Consider the following 9,814-nt stretch of genomic DNA (forward strand, 5'->3'; position numbering starts at 1 on the left):
GGGTGGAACTTGAAGGCTTAATATTGTGTAAAGTCAGTCAGGAAGAGAAGAATAAATACAGAATAGTTTTTTTTCATATATGGGAAATTTAAAAGCATAGTAAGGTTGTAACAAATGTTCAGTGGCAGTAGAACCTAAGTGTGGACCCACAGAACTCAGTTTACAAAGGGGTTGTGGTGGAGGGGAGGGAAGGGTCCCTGGGACATTGGTGGTGGATGATACTCTAGAGGAGGGTGTAGTGCTTGGGCATTGTATGCATGAAATCCTCATTAACAGTACCATAAGTCACAATGCCGCAATGAAGACTGAAAACAAAGCAAAAATAAACAAAAATAAAACCTACAGAGTCAGACAGTGGATCCTGTATGATCTTTAGTCCACTCAGTCTGTCCATTTAGATAAACCACACCAAAGAAAACAGAACTGCAGGCACCAGTATGTTCACAGAATCAGAATCACCCATGAAGAAATCTTGTTGCTCGTTCCAGGACAATAGATATTGTAGGGAGCAGAGACAAGATCCCCTGCAGTGCCCTGTCCAAATTCCTGGCCTGCAGAATCATAAGAAATAATAACACTGTTGTCTTAAGCCACTAAGTTTGGGATAATTTGTTACATAGCAATAAGAAAATCAAAACACATGAAATAGTTTATTTCTACTGGAGGGATGAGGAAAGATTTTGCTTCACTTTAGTTCCTTGCTAACAGAGCCATAAACATTTTATGTGTGATTTTTAATGTATATGGAGGTGGGAGCATTAAAAATATTTTCTTTTCTTTATCACTCCCAACCAAGTCTTGCCAATTTTTTTCCTTATCTCTTTCCTTCTCTCTTTTTCCTTCTTTCTCTATTTCCTTTCTCTCTTTCTCTTTCTTTTTTTACTTTCTTTCTCTTTCTCTTTCATTCTCTTTCTTCTCTTTCCTTCCTTTCTTTCCCTTCTTTCTTCTTTCTTCAGCAAGTGAGGGGAGGCTAGGTCACACAATTAATGTTCAGGGGCTATTCCTAGATCAGAGGATCATCTGTGATGCCAAGAATTCAAAAGAGGATCAGGGCATCTACAGCCATATGGAAGGTAAGTACCTAACCTCTATCTCACTATCTCTCCAGCCCCTGTCCATGTTATTTCTGAAATATCACCTGAGCCTCTTCTAAGAAAGATGGTAAACTATCACCAACTCACTGCCACTCCTCACATCATCGTTTTCTCTCGTTCTGCCTGCTATTTTAGCGTCCCAAACCTTCCAGTCTCTTTTCCAATCTTTCTCTCTACACCATACAACTTTCACTCTTCCACCAAAGTGGCAAAAATCTATTCAGGTTCGAATCTTGGAGCCTTTAGTATCCCACCTTTAACAAGCATCAGATAGTCATGTTATGTGTTTCTTTAGTGCCTCTCCCATCCCTGGCAATGTCACCATCTACATACAGGCACAATAGGCTCACGCTCCACACCTGTAGGGATTGCAACTATTATAGGCTCCTGTGATGGGTGACCCCTGGAGTCAGGCAATGCAAAACCTTCCCAGTAGTATTCAACATTCCCTTAATCTCAAACACTCCATATCCTTTCCCCTTCATTTATTTATTTTTCATTCTTTTCACATGTCATACCATTTTCACTCAAATTGCTCCTGTATTTCTTTACTTTCCTTTCTCCAACTTCTAATTTATATAGTTCACCTTAGCAAGTCTATCTAAATCAGGTAAACCTTCAGATAGTGTCTACTGAACACCTACCATGTGCCCAGCTCCCAGGTGCCCCTTGAGATAAACTGAAAAAAGAAATTCTGTCTTGGAGAAATTTTCAGTCTTAATAGTCATTTATTGGTCACATATAGCAAAATTCAGCAAACATTTTTTTTCTTTTTTGCTTTTTTGGGTCATACCCCGCGATGCACAGGGGTTAGTACTGGTTTTGCACTCAGGAATTACTCCTGGAGATGCTTGAGGACCATGTGGGATGCTGGGAATTGAAACTGGATTAGCCGCATGCAAGGCAAATGCACTACTATTGTTCCAGTCCCTAGCAAACATTTTTTTATAGAGCCAAATAGCAAATAGCTGGTATTGTAGGGCCATGCTACCCTATTCCTAACTACTCTACTCTGCAGTCATCATGAAAGCAGATATAGATCATATGTAAGCAAGAGGGCATGACTTTGTATAAAAGGAAAAAATGAACCTTAAAAACAGACAGCTTGATCAAGCCCTGACAGACTGTCACTGTGAAGTGTTTCTCATTAATCCACTTACCACAGTGATGTGTCCCTGTCATGTGACTTTATCTGCCTGCCTTGAGCAAATGCTGACTCTTTCCCCATAACAATGGTAGGGGGAGATTCTGGGAAAACAAAGGTTATCAAGAGTATGGAAAAAAGAAATGAGCTTACTAGGCACAGGTTTATTTTCATTAATAAGCACTAAGAAATATTAGCTAAAGAACACTGATGGGGAGGCCAGATTCCCCTACTCCATCTCCCTTTTCTGGTTTATACCCCAGGACCATTACTGAAACTCTCTATCTTTGGGTTTTTTATGTGCTAAATGAACATTATCTCCCTCATCAAGGAGTTATGTGTTAAGTGAAATTAATGTACATAAGTTGCAAACATGAGTAATCTATTTGCTATTCTTTACTATTACTGCTGCAACGTAATTAAGTGTATAAATAAATTACATTATCGGAAGACTAAACGTATAGGCAACCAAGATTTTTCATTCTACTCGGGGGAAAAACTGCAACTGAAAGAATTCAACAGCTTGTTCTGGTTAAAACAGAACACATGCACCAGATTGCCTTGGATAGGACTTATGTCTTGCAAGTGTCTTCTGAGAAATGTCTCATATGGAATGTGAGTGCAAGAGATTCTGAGTGACGTAATGAGCAACATCAGCAGTTCAATAGTGCAGGAGGAAAGTCCCTACGCTTCTTCCTACTGCCCTCAATGAAAGTTCATGATAGTACACTAGCATGTAATTTACGCATAATCCAAAGACCCACTGACATTCTTCCTGTATGTTACTAGTGTCTTTGCATAAATATTAAGGAAATTTTATTGGACTAAATATAACTATGTTATTGGAGCTGAAGAGACAGTACAGCAGATAGGGCGCCTGCCCTGCACATGGCCCACCAGGGTTCAATCCCTGACATCCCATATAGTCTCCCAAGCACGCCAGGAATGATCCCTAAGTGCAGAGCCAGAAGTAACCTCTGAGCATTGTTGGGTGTGGCAAAAAAAAAACTTTTAAAAAATAACCATGTTACTAATGAAGCTGGGATTTGTAAACTAGTGTGATGGAACATTGAGAACTTTAAGTAAAATTTTATTAATATCATGACCCTGTCTTTTTGCCTACTGGAATAAAAAAAAACCAATAACTAAAATGAATGGAAAAATAAAATTTAATATTAAGATTTTGCCCTTAAAACCTAACCTCTACATGCCTCACTTCTCACAGCTGTAATAGGAAGCTGGTTAAAGGACACGCTTCAGAGATGTCACGAGCATCAAATGAGTTTTCATGTGTAAAACACTGAGAGCTGTGTGTGGTACATGAATGTCACCTAAATGTCACCTACCACTGCTTAAATTGGTACTAGTATTTGTTTTTACTTAATTCTTAATTTACACCATGCCCTTGGCTACCTTTCTGTTGACTTTTTGTTCCTGTAAAGCTTCCAATTCTCCTACCAGATATTACAAGCCCCTTTAGGCTATGCGCATTTCAGAAATGTCTCTGGCATTCCACAAAGCTAAATTCAATCAACATTACTGATTATAGTAATATTGTAATCTCATAAAAAAAACTCATGAAAAAGCAAGCCAATAATTGAGATTGCAATAGTTGAGATTGCTTTAATAAACATAATTATTGAGTAAGTTTCTAGTAACAAAAAGAATTGTCAACATACCTTACTCCATTTCAAGAAATATATTTAAAATTTTTATTATACATTGCGGGTTGAGAAAGACTATGCAGAGTTTTAGGCACTTGCCTTGTTTTCAGCTGGCTCTAGTTCAATTTCTTGCACCATATCATCCCCTAATCACCACTTGGTATTGCCCAAAAACTAAAAAATAAAACTAATGAATACAATTAAATGTCTTCAGAATCTGCTTTCAACATTGTAAACCAAGGCTAAAATTCGCAAATTGGTAGCCTATTCATTCGGCTTATTTTAGGATAAAGCAAGCAAACTAATGCATGAATGTCCAAATAATTTCTTCAGTATTTTGCTTAATTAGAGTTATTCGCATAATACTACCATCTTTTAAAATACCTATTGTACAAACAAAGAATAAAAAATTTAAATAATTTTAAATTAGCTTGGAGGAATATCTCTACGTCTATTTCCATCAGGTCTCATCGCGTAATTAATTTATGTTTTAATTCATTCATAACGCCAACAATGTACACATTTTTATTTATGTATTTTTTGGGCCACAATTATTTCTACTTAGGGGTTACTCCTGGTTTGGTTCTGCACTAAGGGACCACTTCTGGCAGTGCTCAGAAGTGCCAGGGTGACAAAATGGAACCAATGGTGCTGGGGATGGAACCCAAGTAGGGTCACATGCGAGGCAAGCTCCACTCACTATATCTCTCTAGCAATGTACACATTTTTTAAGCCATTTTTATTTTAAAGTTAAAAAATGAATCACATTAATAAATGTCTTCATCTTCTATGTATGAGACTTCTAAATCTTCTAAAATATTCTTTTTTTGACTATATTTCAGTGTGTTAGCTTATCACAAGAATAATTATTATTCAATCAATTATTAGCCTCTCTGTCTTCAAATGAAGTCCAAAGTAATCTTTGTAAAGTAAAATAAGCTTATAAAGTTTACAGAACTTTCTCTATGCTCCTTGTTAAAATTCTTTATATTAGTAACAGCCTTCTGTGTAATTAATTCCTCAGTATTTAGAGTAACATGATCTATTCTGTGTATGAATTGTTCCACTCATATCTTTCTAGTAACTAGAATGCTGGGGAGAAAAAATAAAATAAACAAAGACCAAAAGGAATCACACCCCAGGGAAGAAATAGTGAAATATGACCAGATTCATAAGTAAATAAGGTAATAAGGATAAAAGTTTTCGAACATTTTATTAGAGATTTGGAAAAAGGGAACTTTAAACTAAAGAATGTTTCCCTTTCCCAGGAAACTGTAGTACTTCCTTATTTGGGAACTAAAGCAATAAGTAATCAATCTTTTTTTAAAATAGGGCTAAACTAATACTTTTAAATAGAGTTGTGCTTTTTTCAATTACATCACCTCCCACACCTTTTGCCTAATGACAAAAAATAAAGATTTACCTGAGGGAAATTTTGACTAACTGAAATCAAACAATAAAGCTAGAATGTCATTATTTCTCAAAAAGTCCTTTAACATGTGTTAAGCAGTGCCCAAGCGAAAGAAAACTACCATAAATTTATTATTTGAAAACATTTTTTAAACTGGCAAATTTTTCATTTCAAAGAAGTGAAAAATACCATTTTTACAGAGTGAATGGGGACCACACTCATTCCAGAAAAGAAGGGATTTCCTGTTATAACAAAAATTGGCGATCAGCTCTAAGAAAACATAGCGAAAGCTGGGAAGAAACTTGAGGATGCTTAAATTTCCACTGTGGAGCAACTTCTGCTGCCCAGTAGGAAGGAAAACACACACACACACACACACACACACACACACACACACACACACCAGCACCACCACCACTACACCACACCACACCTGCAACAGAATAGGAGAAGACAGTTGGGACTATACACCCAGAGAAGGGAAAATCAGGCAGTGAAAGGAGGGGTAGAAATTTCAGGAACTATCAAGGCAAGTTCTCTAGTACCTGTCGCATCAAAGAAAGGCCAGAAGACACCTATATTTGTGTGAGAGGCAAGACCCATTTTCTACAGACATACAGACATTGGTGCGTTTAAAGCACATTTAACTAGAGGAAATACTAGTGAGGTGTTGAAAGTTGCTGCCACCAACTGGGCATCAGGCAGACTCAAGAGCTACAAATCACTTTCACTTCAGAAAACTGCATTTCCATCAAAATGGCAAACAAGTTTTACAGTAGTCAAAGAGGTTGGTTTTGAAGCTGGTAATATTTTAACGAGCAAAAACAGAAAATTTAAGCAATAACTGGAAAAATGTAACACACAGCCACTTTTCCTGGCAATTGATACAACAGGGCACAGTCAAATGACTAATTCATGTGAGACTGTAATAGCAATAAAAAGAGAGAATAATTTTAAATGTTATTTCAAATTAACATCAGACAACTTGTATCTAACACCAATAAGAAAGATCTTTGATCCAGTAATTATGCTTTTATTAATTTATATCACATATAAATTAGCATATAGACCCAGGCATTTAGAAAAATGTTGGAAATAGTAAAAAAATATCAACATAATCTAAGAAACTCTCATTACAGAATTATCCCAGACATATTATGATATTTTATATGTCAAAATAATGATGTGGGTGCATATGAATTAATATGCAGTAGAGATATATAAACCAAGGGCTAAGAATAAGATGTCATGTATAAAAGAGGTTATTTGCATATGTGTTACACATGTGGGACATACACACTTAGATGGATATAACCTTTTTCATGTATGATATTTTTGTATATCCATACATGTAAATGTATTATATATTTCATTAATACTTATGTGTTATATATATTTAATTTCTAGAAAAAAGTTTAAGAAAATGCAGAAAATACTTTTAAATGTGCATTTTAAAAAATCATGTTTCACTTTATCAAATATATTAACCTATATCATATATTATAATAGTTAACTATAATTACTTTTTTAAATGTACATGTAATCTTACAGGAAACATGAGAATAATACTCATAATCATGGATTATACTATACTTGTTGATTATAATTACTTTTTAATTGTACATATAATCTTATAGGTAACATGAGAATTACTCCTTATTTTTAGAAAGGCTTTACAAATAGTTTTCAGTATAGTTCCATTTATGATGGCGAACAAAATACTATTAGGAACATAAAGAGGTTTCTTTCTGTAATTACTGAAAATAAAGTTTTTAAACTGTAAAATCCAACAGAAACAAATGTTGGTGAATAAAAAGTGTGAGCATTCTGTTAAACACAAAAGTGAACCTTTGTTTCTTTTCCCAGAGTCTGTAAGTCCCAAGGAAATACTCTGGTTGGTGATATCACATAGAGATGAGACAAATTTCTGGCCAGGCTTAATGTCCCCCTGCAGACTTCTATCCACAGAATTAAGCCTCTACCTGCCTTTTCTCCATAGCAGCAATGCTATCAGTTTGGATGGTGAGATAACAGTACATGGCAGAAATGTCTTAATGAAAATATGAACTCAGGTCCTTTTAAGAACCTCTGATAGAGGCCAGAAAGATAGAACAGGGATTCATTTGCCTTGTACAGGAATAAGCTCTGAGCATGCCTGGGTGTGACCCCCCCACCCCCCAAAAAAAAAACAAGAACCTATGATAATCATTTTCAGGCTATTCATTTCTTTGTGTCTGACACCCAGGGCCATTAAATGCCCCTTGCCTGACCAGGATCAGGCTTACCAGGGTAAATAAATTTCCTTTTCAACACTGCTTGTATCCTCAATTCATTGTCCACAGAGGCCAATGAAAGTACATTAATCATAACTATGTCCTGGGGTCAGAAAATCATGCATATTGAAATACAGCCTAATGCTTGCCTCTTGGCTCATTATATATCTCACTCTGTTCAAAAAATGCTGGTTCGATTTGCAGCACTTTTCCTCCCCATGCCTGGGCTTTCTAAGGCACACATCTAACTACATGCATATAATTTACCATGAAAAAATTGTGAATATTCGGTTCTCTATCCAAGTGGACATCATCACTTGATAACTAGGGGCTAGATGATCAAGCTACAGAACCGCGGGAAGCAGGGCTGGAGTGATAGGACAGTGGGTAAGGCCACTGGAAAGCTGCCTTGCAAGCTGCCAACCCAAGTTCAATCCCTGGTATCCCATCTGGTTCCCCAAGCAGCACCAGAAGTGATCCCTGAGTACAGAGCCAGGAGTAACCTCTGAGCATTGCCTGGTGTGCCCCCAAAACCAAACCAAAATCCCCAAAACCCAGAACCGCTGGAGAGTGACCTGCACTGAGATGCATGCAAACTTAGTGCAAAATGTCTGCATTTACTATCTCGGTTCATTTAGCAGGTTTCTCCAAGGAGACAGGCTTCCTCGCAGGCCCTCTCATAGAGATTTCTCTTTAGATTTGAAATAACAAAAATGTCATGGGATTGTCTATTACCACCCTTCTCCAGTTCAGGGAACTGACAGCTCTGATAGTTAACTTGTCTGGTTTAAATATTCCCTGTTGAAAGTCATTCTTCAGTGCGAGCACGGGAAATCGGTGAAATGGCCAATGGTATGTACATGAGACACAAAACTGGTTCAAACCCCTTACTTAAGGTCGACCTCTGTGTCTAGTTCATTGCCCCTGACTTAAATACAGGGGTCTTGACGCCCCAACAGCAGGTTCTCAAAATCACTTTCAAAACTGCTCCAGCCGGCAACCGTCTGAAAAGGCTGTGGCTGCATCACCCTGAAAACGCAACCCCTGAGCTTAACAAGCGTTAAGTTTGAAGAGGGCCAACTACTCCTCTCACGTCTTCCCGGGGTGCATGTCATAGCCAAACCCTCTTCGCCCTCTCACGAGGCGATCATCTTGCAAAGATGCCCACAAGGACAGCAGATTCCCCGCCACACAGCCGAGTCGGTAAGAAGGAGAAGAAATTTGGCTTCTCCTATTCTCTCGGGCTCAGCTCCTCCCCTTCTTCCTCCGAGAGCCCTTCTCGCCTCCCCAGATCTGCCCGACTTGGCTGGAGATTCTCTCTCCCCGCGCCCTCTCCTCCCGGGCTACAGTTCTTAAGAGCGTAGGAGTGCGAGCTGGAAGTCGCACCGCTAAGGTACCACGGGACGTCCAAGACATTTCCATAGTCAGATCCCCTGGATCTGCATTCCCGGGTAAAGAAGGGGGGGAGCCCATTTCCCAAAGAGATGGCCCCGTTTCGTTACCCTTTGAGCGCGTCGTGTCCGCCACCGCCTCTTCTCTTGGCCCGGCTGGCTCTGGTTTCCTTCGCGTTCCCAGGCTCCAAACTGGCGTCCGCGCCCAAGCTCCGGTAGGACGCTATGAGCACGGTAAATCCCAGGGCGACCTCCAGCAGCCCGCGTCGTCGCATGATGCCGAGCGGCCGCCGCCTCCCGCCGCCTCTCGCCGCGCCCGGGGCTCGGTGCGCAGCCGCCGCTGCGCCCTAAGCGCGCCGCGCCGCCGGGGTGCCGCTCTCCCGCCGCGGGTGCCCCGGGCCGGGCTCCTCCCGCCTTCTCCGAGCGCGGCTCCCGCTGCAGGCGGCCCCGCCAGCTGCAAGAGACAAACGGCCGCGGCGAAGCGGGAGACGGTCAGGGCATCGGGATGCTGCGCCCGGGCGCTCCCCAGATCCCCAGCCCGGCCCGGCCCGCGCTCCGCCGGCGAAGGGCGCAGTTTCCCCGGTCCGCGCAGCCCGCGCGGGGTCCACAGCGGACCGAGAAGCTCGCCCGGGCCAAGCCCTCCTCGGCCTCCCGGGCGCCGCCTCGAGAGTGCGCGGGGAAGGAGCCGGGTCCCGAGCGCGCGGGCGGAGGGGCTGGATGGTGGTTTCATGGCACCGATTGCGCGCGCGGCGCGCTCCGCTCTCCCCGACCTGGTCCTCTCCCGCCAGCCGCGGGGCTGGAGCCCGCCGCGCCGTCCCGGCTCGGCTCCGGGCGCTG

General features: G+C 40.9%; 1 protein-coding gene across 1 annotated transcript in view; it reads right to left on the reverse strand.

Moving 5' to 3' along the window:
• The window catches only part of FBN1 (fibrillin 1), a 255,857-nt gene extending 246,538 nt beyond the window's left edge, over positions 1-9,319 (reverse strand). Inside the window, exon 1 of the mRNA XM_056135363.1 lies at positions 9,089-9,319. Within this exon, the coding sequence (XP_055991338.1) occupies positions 9,089-9,252 (164 nt within the window). The 5' untranslated portion in view covers positions 9,253-9,319. The remainder of the gene's footprint in view (positions 1-9,088) is intronic.
• Between the last annotated feature and the right edge of the window lie 495 nt (positions 9,320-9,814).

The sequence above is a fragment of the Sorex fumeus genome, unplaced genomic scaffold, assembly GCF_029834395.1.
Source record: "Sorex fumeus unplaced genomic scaffold, SorFum_2.1 ptg000111l, whole genome shotgun sequence".
Classification (NCBI taxonomy): domain Eukaryota; kingdom Metazoa; phylum Chordata; class Mammalia; order Eulipotyphla; family Soricidae; genus Sorex; species Sorex fumeus.